Source organism: Plecotus auritus, assembly GCF_963455305.1.
Source record: "Plecotus auritus genome assembly, chromosome: 3".
Lineage (NCBI taxonomy): Eukaryota > Metazoa > Chordata > Mammalia > Chiroptera > Vespertilionidae > Plecotus > Plecotus auritus.
In genome coordinates this window covers 210,684,086-210,706,801 of record NC_137772.1, presented here as the reverse complement: position 1 = coordinate 210,706,801, position 22,716 = coordinate 210,684,086, and the positions used below count along the sequence as shown (strand labels likewise).

Below are 22,716 nucleotides of genomic sequence, written 5' to 3'. Positions count from 1 at the left end.
ACAGTGACCACAGTATTACAAAGAAATACGTTTTGGGAAGAGAAAAACAAAACCTTTTGGTTCCCAATGTAGTTATTCACTATAGGCCATTTATTCGTCTGGCTCTAGGCTATGGGAATTACTCCTAGCACAGAACTCCCTTTGAAATCCCTAGCTCCCTAGGGGGTCAGAGATAGATGAGAAACTGCCTCTATGAACTTGGCTTCTACTCCGGAAACAAAGAAGCTAGTGGTTGAGGGTAACAGAGGAAAGGCGTGTGGGAAGGGTGAATGTGGCTTAGCTTCCTTTGCTTGCAACAGGAGCCTCTTTCAATGCGGAGCCCATGCCAAGACAGATCAGGCACTCTACCAAAAAGATACAATAATTTAGTAATACAGTCTGCCCAGGCAGTTCAGCAGCTGGAAATGAGGGAGCCTTGGGATTTGCTATAAACGGTGGGGAAATTGGCCCATAGCCCCTCTCCTATATTGAGTAAAGGGAGCAAGAGAAAAGATTATAAATGTGTGAAATCGGAGCCAAGCAGCATGGTCTGTTCTGGTCCAGGAGCTGCCAGAACTCCAGCATCCTCTGGCTTCGGCATTAAATGCTGAGTTTGGCAGAGTATAGGGCTAATAGGGCAGAAAACAACAGACTTCACCTGGATGCATTTTCTGAAAGACAGCTGCTGATCTTAAATTGTTTAGGGGAGGGAATTTTATTACTTGCTGCATCCAATGTCACACAGCATCCAAGCATAGCAACGACCTTTGTGCTAATTGTACAATAAGAAAAATTACCCCAAGGTCACTGCTGGTACCTGAAAAAGAACACACTGGGTAGTTTTCAAACTCCGGTAAAACTCAGATAGCACTGCCCAGGGTACAGCACGTTGGGCTGATGCCATAGAAAATTCTGTAGGAAGCCATAAGCACAAAGCCGTGAATGGAACAGAAGAAAGCAGGCTTTGGACTGGCCACATTTGTGTCCCATAGAGGCTCCTGTATCTACTAGTATCAGCTAGGTGATGCCTTTTCCTTTTAAAGGTCATAATACAGTAGTCCCGATGATTCATAGGGGATATGTTCCAAGACCGCCAATGGAAACCTAAAACCACATATAGTGCCAATACTATGTTTTCTTCTATACAAACATACCTATGATAGAGTTTAATTTATAAATTATGCAATTTCGCAGATAAATAATTCATTCTTACTCGAGATTTTAGCAATCTCAGCTTACGGTTTTTTTCCTTTCCTTATTAAGTCAAGAACGTATACCTTTCCACTTAAAGGAAGCACTTTATGGCTTGTCTTTGGCATATGTCCAGCATCAGTACTCTTGTGCTTTGGGGCCATCACTAAGTAATATAAGAGTAACTTCAGTACAAGCACTGAGGTCCCCTGACAGTTAATCTGATAACCAAGATGGCGTCTAAGAGATTAAAGGGTGGGTAGTTTATACAACATTGATAGACTGGACAGTGGGGTGATCCACAACCTGGGTGGGATGGAATAGGGTGGCCCAAAATTTCATCAAGCTGCTCAGAGCAGTACACAATTTAAAACTTAAGAATTGTTTATTTCTGGAATTCTCCAGATCATGAAAAGTGAACCCACAGATAAGGGAGAGACTTATATGAGGATTAAATGTGATAGAATGACATTGAACCTAGAAGGCACACAATAAATGTTCCTTCTCTTTCTTCACCTAGTGTGGAATCTTAGCCTTTGTAATTTTTGAAGTAAAATATTTTCCAGGGAGTTTGCATTTACTTGAATTCATTTTATGTATTTTTAGAAACTTTCATTGATTTTTTACCTTGGGGAATTAAGGGAATATAAATTCTATATAGTTGCTTCTGTGACTAACATTATCTGTTTGACTCTCACTTCTATATCAATGTGTAGGTGAGCTGGAAAGACATTCTTAATATTTGGATGTAAATGGACATACTATCCAGAGCTCATGAGCTCCATGACTATGAAAGCAAGGCAGATAAGTAGACTACAATAAGTTCATATAATTTACATTATAAATGAAAAAAGTAGCATTTCTCCCAAATTTTTCTGATAATACTCAGCACTTCTTTAAAAGCCTGTTGAAACATGTTGACAGTATATGTTCTGAAAATTTAGGTCCTTCTTCTCTTTAGTTGATCTAGAATTTAAATACAAAATATACTCTATGATTAATTTGCATATTACCTTTTTTCCTGAATATCATAATAGTTGGAATGCTCTAAAAATTACCAAGCCTCCATGAATTCTTTGTATTCTTTATAAATACACATTTTAGAGGGATCTTATTAAAAATTATTTGCTTTGAGTCCATAGTAAGCATGTTCTTCATTTACATAATTCTCAAGATAATTTATTGACTTGTATATTGCATCATACATTATGCAATACTAACATGCACGTCAAGCATCTCATTATTAACTCTACCTATTTAGTAGGGTACAAATCATTTAAAGAGTCATATTTAAAACTTTGAGTCCTAATAAACTGGGTTTTTAAAAAAATTGGAACCTTTATGAATGTACATTTGAACAATAAAAATATTTTGCTACAAAGTATTATGGCAGACTGAGAGATCTTTATTCAGGAGAACAATGGGGCATGTTCTTTGAGACATTGCCTGCTCTAACAACCTTGGCTCTCTAAGAAAGTGTGTTAGAAGACAAGTGAGTCCATGTTGCACTGAGTACAGATGTCAGTAATAGCAGTGCTATTGAGACACTATACCTTGGTTAAGTGGGAAGGTTGGAAGGCTGCATCAAGACTCTTCAGGGAATATAAATATAAATCTTCTGTGGAAGAAACCTTCTCTGCTCAGACTGACAAACTTCCATAGATTAAGATCAACTAATGGGGTGACAATAAATTATTTCTAATCACCTTGGAAAGCAAACCACTATAAGTATCAGCAAAACTAATAAAAGCATATATAGTCCCCAGTGACTATAGATATTGTTAGTGAAAATAGATAATAAAGTGTTTAAGGAGATAAAAAGAAGAGTAAAAACAAGGACTGTCAGTAAGTAATAGGCACGTTTGAAAAATAAATGTCATTTCTAGATGTGAAAGATATAATGCTTGAAATTATTTTTGAAGTTCTAAATAAATAGATAAACAGCAGATTGGGCAGAGTTGAAAAGAGAACTGGGGAATTGAAAAATTAATTTGAAGAAATTATCTAACATATAACACAGAGGGCCAAAGAAGCAAAAACTATGGAAGACATGAAGAGGTGTAAAGGATGGAATAAGAAGGTTAATCCACATCTAATCAGAGACTCAGGATGAAATCATAAGGAATTTATAGGAGAGGAAGTTCCCCATTCCTAATGGGCTCATGGTTTTCTATTTTATTCAGCGAGTTATAATCTCCTACAGTTATTTATTTTGTTCCTATAGTTGTCCTCAATTTAACCAGTGGAGCCAATTCAAGCTGGCTACTCTACTGGCTACTCTGTTCTCCTGACGTGCCTCATCATTCTTTGAGCTCTGTCTTGTTTTCTGGCACAAGGTGTTCCAGGCTCACCTTGCACTTGCCCCACCCTGGCCCTGATATTAGTCATTTCCCAATGGATCTCTGTTTCTTTTAGTGAAAATTATATTTAGAAACCAAAATCTGGGCTTTACTTATTGCTATTGGGGTGTCAAGGTCCTCTTAGGAGACAGAGTTAGGTAATACACACACACACACACACACACACATATTAACACACGTAAATACATATTCACATCTATATATATCTACCTCTGTCTCTATCTTGATAGCTCCAATTCCAATCTAATATCACAAAGTTCACTCTATAATGCCGGTGTGTGTTTCTCGGCATCTTGAAGGGTTCAGGAATCTGGAGAAGGCGCTGTGTGTAAATTAATCAAGAGTCCAGAGACGAAACATAATTTTGAAAGGCATTTGGGGGCCAGAAGAGCTTGGCTAAAGAAACCAAGTTCTCCCTTGTTTCAGGACCCCTTGCTTTTAACACAAATTGTCCTAAGGCAAGGTAGATATACACATCAAAGGCCAGGGTTTAGTATACAGAATCCATTGTCAGATTGAAGGAATTGCTTTCAGCTCTTCAGGTGTTTGGCCAGTAGGAGGCAATAACATGTGGATTGAAATGCCCTCAGCTGTCTGGCAGCAAGCAATCATTTACGCATCCTTTTCAGGTTTGGGGAAATGCCCTCAGCCATTTCCAGATGATTCAGCTCTGCTGACATGCTGGAATTGGCTTCCGGCAACTCTAGTTTTCTCCCTCCTCATATTTATAAAAATTCCTCTTCAGCAGTGAGAAATCTGGTCCCCCTGAACCTTAATGTAATTGCTTATTTGATCAACCCCTGTGTAAGTAATATATTTCCCATATCCACGGCCACCTCCTTCCCACTCAGACATCTTTCTCACCCTGACTGAGATTTGACGCCTCAGGCCAGTTTATCTCTCTGTGCCAACATCCCACTCATCTCCCGAGACTCTGCACCTTCTGGGAGGCCATCCCCACACATGGTCACCCTCCGTTCTCCAACTGGGCTCTGACAGCTCATGCCAAGCTACCCAAGGCAGGAACACTTTCCTGCTGGATATGAACACCTTCCTCACCCTGTCTGGGTTTTGACATCCCTGACTAGGCTGCGCCTCTGCAGGGATAGCCTCTCGCTGTGCTCAGTTTCTGACTCCTTTTGCACTAGGCCACTCCCTGTTCTTGGATTCCTCCTCAAGCTTCCTAGGCCCTAACTCTCCACGCTGGGCTACTGCCCCCTTAATCCTGCTTGGGTTCAAACACGAGTACTGCCATTACCCTGCTTGGGTGCCAGTACCCTACACTGGGCCACTGCATACCCCCCTCTCCACGGAAGGTACAGTTGTCATCTCACTCTTCTCGATCTAATTATGTTAAGACTGAGCTGCTCATGGAGTGAAAGGGGAAGGGCAAAGAGAACGACCAGCCGCTTCTCTTTTTTTTTTAATTTAAATTCTTTATTGTTTAAAATATTACATAAGTCTTCTTTTTTCCCCATTGACCTCTCCCTGGCCGCCCCCGCCCCCCTCCGCAAGCCCCCCATCTGTGTCCATTGGTTATGCTCATATGCATGCATACAAGTCCTTTGGTTGATCTCTTACCCCCTCAGCCCCCGCCTTCCCTCATAGGTTGGACAGTGTGTTCAATGCTTCTATGACTCTGGTTCTATTTTTGCTCATTAGTTTATGTTGTTCATTATATTCCACAAAATGAGTGAGATCATGTGACATTTATCTTTCTGACTGGCTTATTTTGCTTAGCATAATGCTCTCCAGTTCCATTCATGCTGTTGCAAATGGTAAGAATTTTTTATTTTTTACAGGAACGTAGTATTCCATTGTGTAGATGTACCACAGTTTTCTAATCCACTCATCTGCTGATGGGCACTTAGGCTGTTTCCAAATCTTAGCTATGGTGAATTGTGCTGCTATGAACATAGGGGTGCATTTATCCTTTCTGATTGGTGTTTCTGTTTTCTTGGGATATATTCCTAGAAGTGGGATTACTGGGTCAAATGGAAGTTCCATTTTTAATTTTTTGAGGAAACGCCATACTGTTTACCACAGTAGCTGCATCAGTCTGCATTCCCACCAGCAGTGCACGAGGGTTCCTTTTTCTCCGCATCCTCTCCAGCACTTGTCATTTGTAGATTTGTTGATGATAGCCATTCTGACAGGTGTGAGATGGTACCGCATTGTTGTTTTGGTTTGCATCTCTCAGATGATTAGTGACTTTGAGCATGTTTTCATATGTCTCTTGGCCTTCTGTATGTCTTCTTTCGAAAAGTGTCTATTTAGATCCTTTGACCATTTTGTGATTGGATTGTTTATCTTCCTTTTGTTAAGTTGTATGAGTTCCCTGTAAATTTTGGAGATTAAGCCCTTATCAGAGATAACATTGGCAAATATGTTCTCACAAAGCCACTGTTCTCAAAACTGCCTGGTACTGGTACAAGAACAGACATATAGACCAATGGGACAGAACAGAGAACCCAGTGATTGACCCAAGCCATTATGTTCAATTAATATTTGACAAAGGAGGCAAGAGCATACAATGGAGTCAAGACAGTCTCTTCAATAAATGGTGCTGGGGAAATTTGACAGATATATGCAAAAAAATGGAACTAGACCACTAACTTACACCATACATAAAAATAAACTCAAAATGGCTAAAAGGCTTACACGTAAGACAGGAAATCATAAAAATCCTAGAAGAAGCTTCAGGCAGCAAAATAGCAGACATTTATCGTAGCAATATCTTACCTATACAGCTCCTAGGGCAATGAAAACTAAGGAGAAAATAAACCAATGGGACTACATCAAAATAAAAAGCTTCTGCACAGGGAAAGAAACCATCAACAAGAAAGACCAGCTGCCTCTTTTCTGAGCTTTTTACTTACAGTTTAGACTGTTCTTCCAGAGCTTTGACCATTTTTAAAATTTCTTTTATGTAATTTTGAATTTTAGGTTACAGCTTTTGGTTGCTTTGGGGCTACATTTTTGCTTTGTTTCATTAGCTGTTAGACATTCATTTCATTTCTTTCTCTTGCAATGTCTTTAAATAGGATTCCATCAAAAAATTATTTTTCTCCATATTTCATGAGAAGAGATGTCATGGACTATTCAGAAGAGGTTTCCGTGGGAGAGCAGGCATGCCCATCAGCAGCTGTCCCCACTTCACAGCTCACGGACTTTCTCCTTTGTTATGACCATGAAGTGTTAAGAAGTATGGGTACTTCTCTGCTTAATTCAGAAAGGCTTCCTGTCATTAACCTCAGCATTCTCCAGAGTTCCATGAACCTTGCCTTCCAAAGCAGTGCTCTCACAAATGAACACTGTATTTTGCTATTATTACATTCAAGGTCCCCCACCTCTGACCTCTGCCTTCCCTGCCACTCCCGCCTCCTCATTATAGGAAACATTTTACTCCCTGAGAGCTCTGGTGGTTTTCACCCTGTTCAATTTGGATTCTGCTCCTGAAAGTTTTTCTTCGGCCTGAGTCTCTAGCCTACCAAAAGCATGAATTTGTTGGAGATTTCTGAGATCTTCCATAGTTTAGGCTTTCCATTGTCCTTTTGCAGGATTTTTCAAGTTTTGCTAGTTGTTCTCAAGTATCTGCTGAGTGCCAGGCCCTCTCCTTTTTAGAATCAATCTAATCTCAATTTCTGGGTCCTATGGTTTGCAGGCTCCATAAAATTTTCTTTTTTAAAAAAAATATATTTTATTGATCTTTTACAGAAAGGAAGGGAGAGGGATAGAGAGTCAGAAACATCGATGAGAGAGAAACATTGATCAGCTACCTTCTGTACAGCTCCTACTGGGGATGTGCCTGCAACCAAGGTACATGCCCTTGACCAGAATTGAAACTGGAACCCTTCAGTCCACAGGCCTCTATCCACTGAGCCAAACTGGTTAGGGCTCCTTAAAATTTTCTTTTTACTATTGCAGCTCACAACTGCTGGTCTAGTTCTGGACCCAGCCATCATCACGTGATTTGGCTATGCCCACGCGTTGTCCAGGACCATGGGGATTCCTTGATCCCTGCCTTATCGAGGATATACTCGCACTTGGCTTGTGGAGTTGTGTTGTTGCTGTGTGCTACCATGTGCTGACATTTTATTCTTTTACTTTCATATGTATTGTTTTTATGAGGGGACAAGGGAAGATTAATTTCTTAAAATACTACATTATTGTCATATTCTGGCCATCAGAAATAGCGAGTGATCTTTTAAAAGTGCAAATCAGACCATGTAAATCCTACTCCTACCTTTATCTCTGACCTCATCTTCAACCCTCCTACCCACCTGTGGTGGTTCATTTTATGTGTCAACTTCACTGGACCACACGGTGCCAAGATATTTGGTCAAACATTATTCTAGGTATTTCTATGAGGGTGTTTTTGGATGAGATTTAAATGGGTAAACTGAGTAAATCCAGGTGACCTTCCTAATATGGGTGGGCCTCATCCAATTAGTTGAAGGCCTGGATACAACCAAAAGGCTGGCCCCCACCCAGAACAAGGGAGAACTCTTACTGCCTGACACTCGAAGTAGTACATCAACTTTTTTCCTGCCTGGACTCAACCTGAAACATGGCTCTTCAGACTAGAACTACATATACCACCAATTCTGGTTCTCAGGCCATTGGCTCCAAACTGCAACTACACTTCTCTGTCCCTTTCTCTGAAGACTGCTGGCTCATATACCACCCTCTCACCACTTTTTTGTGGCTACTCTGGCCTTCAGAATAGCCTCAGAGGATTTCCATACCTTCTTTCCTGGGCTGGCAATAACAATTCTTATCTCATTACTTTGCTTTATTGTCTGTATAGAACCTACCATCATCAGAAATTTGATTCTTTTGATTTGCCTGCAATTGTTTCCTTCATTGAAATGTCATCACCCTGAGGGCATGGCATTGTTCTGCTACTGTTGACACATAGGACAGTGTCTGGTACACAGAAGGCATTTATGCATATTTGTGAAATGAATTTAGAATTTCTATCATATCAACATCAGCACTAGAATCCCTGAAAATGAAGACATTTTTATTTTCTAAAGAGGAATGCAATGACCCAATACTCAGAAGGTATGGTCTATAATAGAAGAAGAAATCACTTGTTTTCTATCATTTGTTTGTATTTTAACATGACATTTTTGGTTTTATTGTTATTCGCGTATCTGTATGGGTGATAAAGATCAAGGGCAAAGATGGATAAAGGGAGACTGAACTGCTTACTACTGGATACTAGCTCTGACTTTTCTTTGAAATGCTAATGGTGCTTTGAATCACTATGAGATTGGAATTCACACATATTTAGTTCTGTACCTTGGCATGAAATACCCACTTATCAAAAGAGAAGTGTGAAATTAAATGAGACAAGTTATAAAAACAGTTTAATCTATACACTTTTCCTCAGTTTCATCTAAAGAAATAGTAAGAAAATGTAAATATTATTTCCAAAATACAGTATACTTTTTAAAAATAGACAAGCAGAAACAAAGAAGTAAATTCCATGTTTACCATGTCAAAATACCAATCTGTACTGAGTGCCTGATACAGTTAATTACTACTGCATTTCTTTGTAAAAATGAAACCCTGTAGGTTAAAAAATTATTGTTATAATAACAGGAACATATGCTTAATGTGTTCTGTGCCACAGGCTTGTTCTAACTACTTCACTTCTATTTCACTCAGTCGTCACAACACTGATAGGTATTTGAAAAATGTATTAATTCTTTAAAAGTTGGCAGACAGGTGGAATCAGTTATGTACTGCCATATATCAAACTGACCCCAAATTTAATGGCTTAAAATGATAGGCATTTGTTAGGTCATCATTCTGGTGGGTGTTCTGATTTGGGTCAGCTTCAGCTGATCTTGGCTGGGCTCATGCATGCATTTGTGGTTCGTAGGCTGGCTGGCCTGGGACTGGTCAGTTCTGGATGGCCTCACTCACATATTTGGAAGCATGTCCTGTAGTTTTGCAGTAAACATCTTTGCTGTAAGACAATTCGTGGTAAAAGATTAAAAAAAATGAAAAAGAAATATTAAAGGACCTAATGAAACATTTAAAAATTAATAACAAAATTTAAAACTACTTGCTGAGAAAAATGAAACTACATTGTCTTTGAAAGTTTTTGTTCATTATATTATATGTTTTTCTTTTTTTCTTTTCTTTTCTTTTTTTTTTTTTTTTGCTTATGGATTTGTCTTCTCTTTTGGCATTGCACTTTTTTTCTTTATTAAAAAACGAATCAGCCTTGGCCAGGTAACTCAGTTGGTTAGAGAGTTGTCCCGATAGGCCAAGGTTGCGGGTTTGATTCCTGGTCATGGCACATACAAGAATCAACCCATGAATGCATAAATAAGTGGAACAACAAAATTGATGTTCCTCTCTCTCCTCCTCCCCTTCCGCTCTCTCAAAGTCAACAAATAAATTAAAAAATGTAAAGTGGTATCAGTTTCCAACTAAAGAATTGGTAATTAATGCTCTGGAAGACTTGTGAATTAGCTGCCTGTTTTATATTTGCCACACATAGCTCGGTAAACTTTTGACAGGTGTGAGGGATGACTGTGCTCACCAAAGGATTTACAAAAACTGATATATTATCATTTTCTACTGTGGTATGTTATCTAGCTGTACACAGAGCTTTGCAATCTGGCTTTATACGTAGTCATTGTCATCCAGTATTTTAAGACTACTGTGTCTACTCGTCACAGTATAGACCATTATGAGGGCTAAAATTTACATAAAATACAGATGGGAGTACTGAGAGAACTTCCTCAATGGAGAATGAAAACGAACTGACAAGATACATGAAGTCTGCCAAATGTAACCCAAACTGTTAGCCAGTTATTTTACCTTTTATGGCAAAATTCCCTATGGCCAATGTTTGCAACAAAAATGTTTGCAGCAAACATACCTGTGGCAGAAATGGTTATGGCGAAACTACCTCGACCCAACTGGAATTTTGCTGACTATGGACCGAGGTAAGGGAGGCTGGCTGGGATATTAAGGTGCCTTTTTATTTGTTTTGTTTTGTTTGATGCTTTGACATCTTGGGACCTTGTTGACTCTGCAGGGGTGGCCCCTCCTAGGGCTAACAAATTCTCAGGGATAGAAAACTCACCTACATACATGCCTTTCATATGCAAACCAGCCAATCCAGAGCCATTTCCCAACAGCACCCTTTCTCAGGTTCTCACAGGGAGCCACCATCCACCTGCCCTAATCACACCAACACCACACACCAGACCACTAGGGACAGTGCCTATGCCCAGGGGTCAAAAGAGCCAATCCTAAAACTGCATATGGTTTCCCATAGGCACCACAATAAAGGCTCTTCCCACCTTTTCCTTCACTCATTCTGCCTCCTGCCCCATCCTGGTGCCTCCCTGTGCGCCCCCTGGTGGCATGGCATGCTCCCTCCTCTTGGGATCTGAGTATACTGGTAACAACCTGTCTTTCCCAAGTGGCAACTCCTAGTCTGTAAGCCTCTTTATAACTTGAAAAACAGTAACACCGACAACTTCAAACAGCTGGGTCATGTATCATTCCCTCATCCAGCAGGCCAGCCTGGCCTTGCTCACTGCTGCAAGGTTCCAAGAACAGCAAGAGAACAAGGCCCACCCACCGCACAAGTGCTTTTCCAGGCTCTCTGTTCCTATCGCATTTGCTTGCTGTTGTCTCAGTGACCAGAGCAAGGTGCCTGCCCACACCCAGAGCCATGTGGGAAGAATGGCTGCAGGGAGCCAGGGCAGATCGGGGTCATCGATGTAATCAGTCTACCAAACAGGTGTTGCAGGAGGTTTCAGATCAACTTCTCTTTGTCTTTGACAGTCATCCTTAGAGTTTGGCCACGGAAATAAACAAATAATATTTGTAAAAATGTTACCAACTGTCATGATGCTAAAAGCCTGATCTTAGAAGCTGACTGAATTCTCTTTTACTTGGGGAAGTGACTGCTGGTGATGTGAGGACTTGGACAATATAAAGCATTTTGGGATGGTGATTGGAGTCATTTTTGTCAAACCGCAGAGGGGATTGTTACCTAATAATAATAACCACAGAAAAGTTGAGTGTTGTGCCCCTAACGCTCTCTTTGTCATGAACATGGAAACCTTTTGACTGAGATTTACAGTATCTTTTTCTTGCAGCAGGCTGATTCTTTTCAGGTTTCCTTTCAAACCCAAACTATTGGGCCTTCTTCAGCACCTTTCAAAGTAACATTCTGCACTTCCTTTTCAAATTCCTTCTCCCCTTTATAATTATTCACCCATTATTGTCACCCCACACCAACCTGCTTATGTCGTAAAGCGCTATGGGGAGCCAAGTAGCCAAGGAAGGAAAAGAGAAAATAAATCGGAACAGAATGCCAAGTTGTATTTCCTCCAGGCAACAGTTATTTCCATGAAGCAGGAACAAAATCTTTCAGTCCACTATCCCAAATTCCAAAAACAGTCATAAACAGGAGAAACCACATCCCTCCTCACAAAGTGTCAACTTGATTGCCTTCGATCCCTAGGTTTTTCTTTTCTCTTAACAGTGACATATTTTCCAGGATAATTTGGTGTGGGAATCCGATGGACCTTAGTTTGAATCTCAGCTCAACATACTGGCTGGGGAAACTGCAGCAAGTTAAGTTGTCGAAGTGTTCATTTTGACTTCTAGAACCTGTATAGAATAGGCCTTATATAATCACTACCCTTTTAGAAAGTTCAGAGCTGCCTTGCCTCACTCCCCACCCACTATTCTACTTTAAGAAGGGTCCCCAGGGGAGGACAAAATGGTTTTTTTGACGAGGACATAGTATTGCTACACTCGATAGGGACAGAGTTTTTGTGGGACGATGATGTGATTATAATAGTACTGGATGGGTACAAATTGTTTCTCTTTTAGATTGTGGTCTCTTGGACCCCTCTTCCTGTCACTCTTCTTTCTTCCATCTCAGGATACCATTATGATAGGTCTGGGAAAGTGGACATCGTCTGTTTGGAGAAGTCAAATAGGAATGAGGGTGAGGTCAGGGGACATGCTTTTGTCAATTCCGAGGAAGAGAACAGTATAGGGACCTGGGACCAAACTTCAATGAAGAAAGTCAATTTGTCTCTATGTAGCATCCTCTGGGTAAATGTCTATTGTGGTTGCTGATTTGTGTGAATTCAGTATTCTGGCCATATCTCTTTCTATCAGAAAGTCATGATGTTTATTAATCATTTCACAGGATTAATTTGAATTTAAATGAGATGATGTCAATATAATCCCTCATTCAGTACCTAGTAAATAAATATACCTACTCAATGTTACTTGTTAATTTCTAAAAATGTAGGTGTTTGGGGTTTGTAATAATAACTAACTTCTTTAAAGTGTGAGTCAGCATGTGAGCTTTGGATTTCTGGTTATTATCTACCACATTGGCTGTACAGTGTTTTATTCACAAGATTTGGTTATGGGCTTATTGGATAATTTTGTAGCAAATATTTAGCTAAATGAATTAAAATGACCAGTCAAAAAAGTAAACTGACTTTCTTTGTTAAATTCTTTGGCCAAGATTTTGACACAGTATCTTTAAAACACAAATTAGGTCATAAAAAAAGCATGGTATATTTTAAATTTCAGAGAACATTTATGATTTATCTTAGAAAAAAATATAAAGTGATAAAAATTAGCATTTTTCTTTGGTTTCTAGAATGCATTACATTTTCAAAGACCTGAAGAAATTCAAAGATAAATAATGTTATTTCAGAGAAGAAAGGAAAGAAGAGTTTTGTGTTAACAGCTCAACATCAGTTTCTTGTAAAAGAGTCTCTCACTTTTTAGTGATATAGATCACATTGTTGGCCTATGTTAAGCTCTCCCTTCTTTAAAGAATCTTAGATATTCAAATCCTTTTTATCTAAATTATATAATTTGTATAGAATCATTATTAATTTTATACTTAAAGTAACAATATTAAGATTATTAACTTTAAATTATGTTTAATAATACTTCTTTTCAAGATTTTGTTTCTAGATTTATGTGCTGGGAGAAGGGCAGAGGGATGTCATTGTGCATGACCTTGATTTACATGCCTGATGTCCACCTGAACAGTGATTCATTTATTGCTGGGTTAGGATGTGGGTGTTTCATGTTAAGAAAACCCAATTTTGTTATTTAATATAAAACATACACCCTTGGGATCAGAGAGAGGGATATGCAATTACTCAGTTAATACCCAATTCATACCTTTGAAATGCTCCCTCAGGTATTATCAGGAAGATTTGGTACACACACACACACACACACACACACACACACACACCTTTATTATATAGGCAGCACAGTAGAGTCATGGGTGTTTCATAAAGTGGGGATATCATTGTGTAGCAATAAATCAAATGCCTGGATCTAGCACAGGTTCAAAAGGGCACTGCTATTGTATCAGGGCTTTCAGGTTCTTCTATAAACAAATATCCTGACCTCTTTATTTTCTTTTGCAGGTGACCTCTCTCAACAGGAGGACAGTGATCCCCCAAAGGAATATGATCCTGGTCAATTTGCAGGCCTTCTCCATGGATCCTCTCCAGCTTGTGAGTCCCCTGAAAACCCATTTCATCTCTACAGGAAAAGAGATGAACGTGAAGAAGGACAAGATGAAATCATTTTGGCCAAGAGTCCTCTGTCTTTCAAGCAGTCTCCAATAGAAAATAACTCAGAACCTTTGGTAAAGAAAATAAAACCCAAGGTGGTCAGTAGAACAATTTTTCACAAAAAGCCCAACCAAGTTGAAAACCATACCATTGTTGGTACAAGAACAACTCGGAGTGGATCCCGGAATGGGGACCAATGGATTGTGAACACAGGGGGATTTGTGGAGAGAGCCTGCACCCTGGGGAGAATCAGGTCATTGCCAAAAGCCCTGATTGACATGCATTTATCCAAAAATGTGTCTAAGTCAGATTCTGATCTTATTGCCTACCCTTCAACTGAGAAACCATCGAGAGTTAACTGGAGTGAATCTTCCACTACTGAACACAGTTCGAAAGGGAATTCTGAAAGAACGCCATCCTTCACCTCAGAATGGGAAGAAGTAAGCCTTGTTCTTCTTTATATGAATGCTTTGGAATCGAGGAAGGTTTTGGGGGGGAGGATTTTCAGCTTTAAGTCTTTCAGAGGCAAATAGAAAAAAAAAAATTAACAACGCATACAGCTACGAGTGGAAGGGAAAATTCTAGGGGCAGCACATGATAATTTAAAAACAAATAGAGTTCCACACATGTGGGGAAATCTATTGTTTCCATAGAAATTGATATCAAGCAGAAGTAATAACTAGCTATAAGGTGCAAGAGAATGTTCAAATTATGTCTTCCCAAGCACTGCAGCTGACAAATTGAGAAAAATCTTCTTGTTTTTGCTGCCCTATATCATTTTGTTTACTTATTGAACTCTTGTTAGCTTGTCTCCCTTCTTTAAAGAATCTTAGATATTCAGAGGATCTCCATATAATCTTACAAATTACTTAATTTTTCCCTTTTGCAACTATCAGAGTGACTTTAAAGAAAAAAATGTGTTGAGGTCACGTTTCAGCAATTTAAACTCTCCCTAAAGAAAAATTATTTAATTTCATAGAATTACTCAGAATGCAAGGGCCCTTGTAGGATTATGCAATATATCCTTTGTCCCTAAAGAGGACTACATCATGAAATAATAACGTTTCTTGCTTTTTTCTTGAATTTCTTCAAAGATTGGACCACACTCTCCTTTGATATTTTATTCAAACATGTCACATTTTATCTCTCAAAAGACTGTAGGTCACTATAACATTCTGAGAACTAGAAATTGAAATGGTTCAGATATTGACATTCTGAATTGAGCTGTTTGGGAAAAACCACTCAGTCTCCCCGCATCTCTTTCAGGGTGAACAAAATGAGACACTGAAGTAATGCTTCTTGTCCCTTCTGGAACCTGCTGCCTTACCAGGGATGCTAGGATGACAAGGAGGGAGATTCAGCCATTAAAGGGCTAAAGCTTCTTATAAAGTCACTTCTTCCTATATATTTCATACTACTAGATAGATAGTTTGTTTGAGTCTACCCATTACTTATATTTATTAACTCTGTGAGTAACATCTGAAATTCTTTTTGGAATGAGGCAGGATTAATTAACATTTAACTTACCTCTTAGAATTAAGTTGTTTCATGCCTTGATTCTTGTGATTACATGCCACAAGTCAGCCTGTGGCTGGTCAGACCATTTAGTGAGACCTTGGTTCCAATGGCCATGCCTGCAAACTGAAACCCACCCATCAGCAGTCAGAGGAGACACGTGCCCCAGAGGATAGAGATCCTCATGTGACTTATTCTCAGCCCTTGCCCTTCTGACTCTAAAGAATGCACAATTCCTAATGTACAGACCCACGTAGTTCCAAATAAAGTTCATTTTAGGAGATACAAAGAAAAGTCAAGTTGGTTTTGAAAGCTTAAGAAAGGGAAACATAATTTATATTTTTAAAAGCAATTCACAAAATGTCTGTTTCCCTTTAAACCTTGGTCTGTCAGTCTCTTAATTGTGGTATTGCAGTGGTAATAACATCAAGAATACACTGTGGAGCAAAAGTGGGTTTATAGTTGTGGATATGGAAAGTGATACAAAAATCCTCCTCCTCCTATCTAATAAAGAGGGAATATGCTAATTAACCATCACTCCATCACAAAGATGGCTGCACCCACAGCTGAGGCCAAGTTCCCATAAGGAGCCTTAACAAGCAATCAGCAGGGACCTGAGGCTATGCCCTCCCCCACCCCTGTGGGGCTTGACAGGGGACCTCAGGCCGCGCCCCCCAACTGATGGGGATTGACAGGGTACCTCAGGCCGCCTTCCACACCCGGCAGGGCTTGATAGGGGACCTCAAGGTGCACTTCCCGTCCTGGTGCTGGGCTAAGGGACCTCAGGCTGCTCCCCCCGCCCCAGCACCAGGCCGGGGGACCTCAGGCCATACCTCCCACCTGGCAGGGCTTGACAGAGGACCTCAGGCCACGCCCCCCCAGGTGGGGCTTGACAGGGGACTTCAGGCCGCACCTCCCTCCCCAGCACCGAGCCAGGGGACCTGAGGCTGCGCACCCCCTGCCTGGCGGGGCTTGACAGGGGACCTCAAGGTGCACCCCCAGTGCTGGGTCAGGGGAACTCAGGCCGTGCCCCCCGCCCATGGGGGATCTGAGGCTGCAACTCCCTGCCGATGGGGCTTGACAGGGGACCTGAGGCTGTTCCCCCCTCCCGGTGCCGGGCCAGGGGACCTGAGGCTGCACCTCCCCCCCCGCCTGGCAGGCCTTGATGGGGGACCTCAGGCCATGCCCCCCACCCAGTGGGGCTTGACAGGGGATTTCAGGCCATGTCCCACACCTGGTGGGGCTTGACGGGGGACCTCAAGGCATGCCCCCCCACCTTGGTCTGGGCTGGGGGACCTCAGGCCATGCCCCCCCCCCCCCGTCCTGGCGCTGGGCCAGGGGACCTGAGGCTACGTTCCCTGCCTGGTGGGGCTTGACAAGGGTGGGACTAGCCAGGTCTGGATCTATCCCAATGAGGCGGGGGGGCTGGCCAGGTCTGGGTCTCACACAATTTTGAGATGCATGTGGGTGGGCGGGGACTTGACTCTGGGTCCCGTGGTATGCCCCAGACTCTGACAGGAGGAAGGTTTTCATATTCATTTTACTAATTTTCTTTCATCTCTGACACTTCTATTATAGAGAAAGGGCAAATAGCAATATTAAATTGTTTCCTCTAATTAATCCCCTTTTAATGTGCATGAATTTTGTGCACCGGGCCACTAGTTAATAAATAATAATACAAGAATAAACTCTGTGTTTCACATACTCACCACTGTAAACCTACTTTTGCCCCATCCTGTATGTGCTTGTGGCATTTGAACATTATTTTAAAATGCAATGCTAAAGGTGAATATAATTATTCACTTATATGCTTTCTGTTTTTTGCAGATTGACAAAATAATGAGTTCCATAGATGTTGGAATTAACAGTGAACTTGAAGAAATGAATGGTGAGGCCACAAGTAAGGAAATCTCTCCTATATGTTATAAGTGAATAAATGTGCACAGGATCTAGCTAGAAAATGATAGACATCTTTAGATAATGTTGGTTTATTATGACAACAGCAGCTATAAGTTATTTCCTTTTATTCATATCAAACAACCATGACCTCTAAACAGTATCAATTATACGTATATTGATGTAGCACACTGAGGTATTTTTTCCCATGTACTGTTTTACTATGCCAGTTACAGTAATGGAGTTTCAACTTTAGGTAGAGCTAATTATGAAGCACTTCAAGGTGTTGTAGAATCTGATGACTTACTGTACTACTGTTGCTCATTCAGTGAAATGTCCCGTTTTTCCTGGCCAAAATGATTAGCAACATCTAAGTTGTCAACTCCAGTATGGCAAGAACTGTGTGTTACTCATCTTCATTTATTCCAGAATATTTACCAGGGTGTCTCACAAATAGTCAGTTTTGCAATCTCTATTTAATCTATTACCTGTATGAAATATTGTTTCCTTCCCTACAATTAAGGCTCAGAGTAAAAGGCCATTTGAAACTTTCTTTGAAGATTTTTTGCTTAATAGGAATGGATGGTGTCTATTACCAGATAGCTACACCTAAAAATGGCTGTAATAGGCCTACTAAAGAAACTACTATTCTGAAAGAGTCAAAGGATCTGGCTCCAGCTCTGCCCTGCCACTAAGTAGAGGTGTAACTGTAGATTAAATAGATCTTTAGAATTTGGAGTTAAGACAAGTGATTTCTAAGCTCCCTGAACAACTCATGTTAAGTTAGTGGTAACAGCTGATGTTTCTACAGAGATAATGCAATCAAGATTTGTGTAAGAGAAGCCTGAATATATATCATTGGGTAAACAATTATGAGATTTTGTAGCCCTTTAACTAGTTATGAGGGCCCTTTAAACAGCATTCCAAGTGACTCTTAAGCATAGGTAAGTTGGAAAATGGTTCTCTTGTGAGGCACTGGGCCTGGGGGGATAAGCAGTGACATTGAAATCAGGTTGCCTTCACTGGAGACCCTTGTAGGAATATCTCACTCATGTCTCAGGTGTGGGGTAAGTAAGAACTTAAATTATTCTAACATGATTGGTCTCCATGTTAATTAAGTGATAATTTTTTAAAATATATTTCTTTATTGATTTCAGAAAGGAAGGGAGAAGGAGAGAGAGAGATAGAAACATCAATGATGAGAGAGAATCATTGATCTGCTGCCTCCTGCACGCCCCCTACTGGGGATCAAGCCCACAACCCAAGCATGTGCCCTTGGCCGGAATTGAACCTGGGACCCTTCAGTCCGCAGGCTGACGCTCTATCCACTGAGCCAAGCCGGCTAGGGCATTAAGTGATAATTTTTAAAAAGCTTAAACAATTTTTTAATGAAATGTATATTCATTTTAGATTGAAACATTATGGGAAAGCACCAAAATTGTGTATATATGTTGAATGACAAAAGTGTATTAGCTCTGTGACAGCATGTGTGGCCAGGTCTCCCATCCAGAAATGCTGACAGAACTTAAAGACTTTTCTAAGTGTCCGTAGAACTGGTCCAGGAATGTATGTTGCCACACAGTTCTTTCAGACGTGCTTATAGAATAATTTCAAGTTAGCTGTAGGAATACAGAGTCTTGGTCGATATAAAGGTAAGGCTTTATTTTCTTATACATAGTGAATTCCCTGACACCGAGAATGTCCAAGCAGAGCCCTGATACTTTTCTGGTGGAAGACTTAGGTGCCATTGAACATTCATGTTCTAAAATCCTTCAAACACATAGTACCATAAAATTGTAAAAGAATGTTACAAACATGATTATAATGAAAATAAGGGTAAATGTTAAAAATGCCACTCAGGCAAAGCTGCCTCTGCAGGGCGTTTTAGCCATAAACAAATCCATTTTCCCTTAGTTCTCCTCCTCCCACCTCTCATGCTCCATCCTACCTGCTGCCTTTCTTTACTATTTACTATAGTGGGAATGAAAATGAAAGTAGACACTCAGTCCCCAAGACTGAGTACTGTATGCACCTTAATTGTCACTTCTTAATTACACACTAATTATGTGACTGACCATAACAGTTGGCATTCCAACTGGCCATGAGGCCATTTGTGGATTACAGCCTTACTGGGCTGCAGGCTTTTGCCTTTGGAGGCTGGTTAAGTCTAGAGAGGTGATAACCCCATGAAGGTGACCTTCCACAAGTATTGTATCAGGCATGAGTGTGGTGGGAGAATCACATGGTAAAATTAAAAAGTCAGACTGACATGAATTCAAATCTCAGCGCTGCTGTTTACTAGCTCATGATTGTAGGCAACTCACTCAGTTTCCCCAATGACAGAAATACGGGTATTGATATCGAATAATGCTAGAGAGGTGCAATGGAATATTTGTAGAGTCTGACACCTGTAGGTATGTATTCTATTTCATGTCCCCCCTTGCCCTACCAGGAGGGAGACGTTGAGTTTGATACCGTGGACACATCAAGATAAACACCTATCAGCCCTTTCTTGAAGAGCTAATGATGGCAACTAGTCTCATGGTCTTCACGTTAAATTTGCTGTATTTCCTGAAACTGTAGTGTGTCGATTGTAATACAGCTGGTAGTAAGCCCAGAGTCAAGTGGTACCAAACAAGAGTACTTAGTAAAAGAGAGCATAAAACTAAAGGGGACCCTCGAAGAGAAAAGAGAAAAATTTAGAATGTAGTGACTTAAATGGTCTAAAGCCGTGGTCGGCAAACTGCGGCTCGCGAGCCACATGCGGCTCTTTGGCCCCTTGAGTGTGGCTCTTTCACAAAATACCACGGCCTGGGCGAGTCTATGTTGAAGAAGTGGCGTTAGAAGAAGTTTAAATTTAAAAAATTTGGCTCTCAAAAGAAATTTCAATCATTGTACTGTTGATATTTGGCTCTGTTGACTAATGAGTTTGCCGACCACTGGACTAAAGTATTTTTTCTGAAGTCTGAGTATCCTCTTTTTGCCTGACAATGGGGAGGACATGTGCAATGAAAGTGACAACAGGTAAATTTGGAATGAGCAAGAGGAAATACCACTGTTGTCAGTGTCTAGAATTTTGTGTTGGAAGGCCACTGAGCCAAGCGCTGTGCCTGGCTTTAACAGAGCTGCATCATTTTATGAGCATGTATGGTGTTTGTTACTACAAACCTCAGAAGATGATAGAATAAAATCTTAAGCAGTGGAAATACATGAAGAATCAAGGATCACCATTTAATCGTCCGTGCCCTTACCCATTTTGTTTCAGTGTTTTTGTTTGCCTGTCCCTCAACCTCCACATTTGCAATTTCAGGTATTTTGTAAACAGAATGCTCATGGGACCAGGAAGGGATTTGGAACACTCTCATTTTCACTCTTGTTGACCAGTCTCTATGAATCATATAACTAATTCCACTCATAAAAAACACTTTCTTCTTTAAAAAAAAATCCTTAGCAATTAATAGTTTGAAACTTATCCAGCAACATCAACTGTCCAGTACTACGATAGAAATAAAAGTAAATAAAATTTACTGAATTTATTTTTGGCCAGTCCCTTAGGGTTCTGACTCAGAGTAATACTAATTCAAACTTTCCACAAATACAATTTCTGTTTTCCCACTTGAAATCAGATTTAAGTGTCCAACCAACCAGCATTGGCAGCAGGATTCAATTATATTGAATATCTCATATGATGTAGGACATCCTATTTTGAGATGATGCTTTGACAAGTTAGTACATTCTGCAGAATCGTGAAATCCCATGTATAGGATTTTTTTCAGACAACAAGTCTTTAAGTGACATGGACTTGGATTGAGACCCTAGCTTTGCTTTGTGATCTTTGATATCAACTTCATCACCTATAAATTCAGATTTTTTTACAATCATATCATCAGAATGCTGCAAGATGAAATCACACAGTTGTACTACTGTAGCCTAAAATGTACCAGGTGATCAATAAATATAAATTCTCTTGCTTCTGATCCCAGTATGCTTGGCTATCTTTCCAATTAGAGTGTACATCACAAAGGAAGATACTTGGGAAATCTTGCTTATCTTTTTGATCAGTGAGGATTGTAGTTAAGAGAGAACTACTTATATTCTAAGTTGCTTTCATGTGGAGTCTTTTCTGAATTTTTATTTCTTTTTTTAAATATATTTTTATTGATTTCAGAAAGGAAGGGAGAGGGAGAGAGAGATAGAAACATTAATGATGAGAGACAATCATTGATTGGCTGCCTCCTGCATGCCCCCCACTGGGGATCAAGCCCACAACACAGGCATGTGCCCTGACCAGGAATGGAACTGTGACCTCCTGGTTCATAGGTCGACATTCAACCACTGAGCCACGCCAGCCGGGTTGAAGTTTGATTTCTTAACCATTGTCCTTGAATCACAAGGAAGCACGTTCAAGGTAGAAAATCTATTGAAAGTACTACTTCAAATTGTCACACTTTCTAAGAGTCAGTTTGATGATCTTCTTGATGAGATTGAAGATCACTTAAGTAAAGAGGAGGCTATAATTGGCTCCAGAGCAATCAAGTGCCCAGACTTTCTAATACAGGGGTGGCAGGTAATCTTAGAAACACCGTCTCTGAATAATGGGCTTGAATAATCTCCTGTTACACTAAACAGACTTCAGATCTCTGGACGTATTAGATTGAACTCAAGTACATGAATGTGAAAGATAGTATTTAGTTCACAGGTACTTTTTTTTAAGACTGGGATTTTTTTCCCCTTATACTTAAGGTTAAATTGTATTCAAAGAGAAATATTCCCCAGTCTTATCTTTAAAAAACCTACTTTTGCCAATACATGAATTCCATCTAAATTTTAATTATCAATGAAAGCTATTAAAATGAATCTATGAAGGATTTTATCATAGGCTACACTGTCTGTATTGGGTAAAACATAATTCTTAAGCTGGAAAACGCATAGCTCTAAAAACAGTAGCCAACATTAGTCCCACAACCCGACTTTCTAAGCTTTTGCTCCTCTTCCTCCAAGAGTCTGAGGGCCAGGTTAGAGTCCCTCATGCTCCATGAAGAGTTTCTAGGAACTGAGGAACGCTCTAAAGCATAGGCCATGTTCTGTCTTCCCATGGTCTAAGTCTCACCTTCTCCTTGGTCTGCAGGAACAGAGGGAGTTCACATGGCTCTTTCCCCAAAGAA

At 40.2% G+C, this 22,716-nt stretch overlaps 1 protein-coding gene across 8 annotated transcripts in view; it reads left to right on the top strand.

The window, feature by feature from the left end:
• ANKS1B (ankyrin repeat and sterile alpha motif domain containing 1B) overlaps window positions 1-22,716 on the top strand; it is an 827,678-nt gene that overhangs the window by 401,573 nt on the left and 403,389 nt on the right. For 5 of the 8 annotated variants that reach the window (XM_080658528.1, XM_080658532.1, XM_080658527.1 and 2 more), the window contains exons 13-14: window positions 13,991-14,580; window positions 17,483-17,555. In XM_080658528.1, coding sequence (XP_080514654.1) covers window positions 13,991-14,580; window positions 17,483-17,555 — 663 coding nt within the window. The remainder of the gene's footprint in view (window positions 1-13,990; window positions 14,581-17,482; window positions 17,556-22,716) is intronic. The other 3 variants (XM_080658529.1, XM_080658530.1, XM_080658533.1) reach the window with 1 other exon arrangement.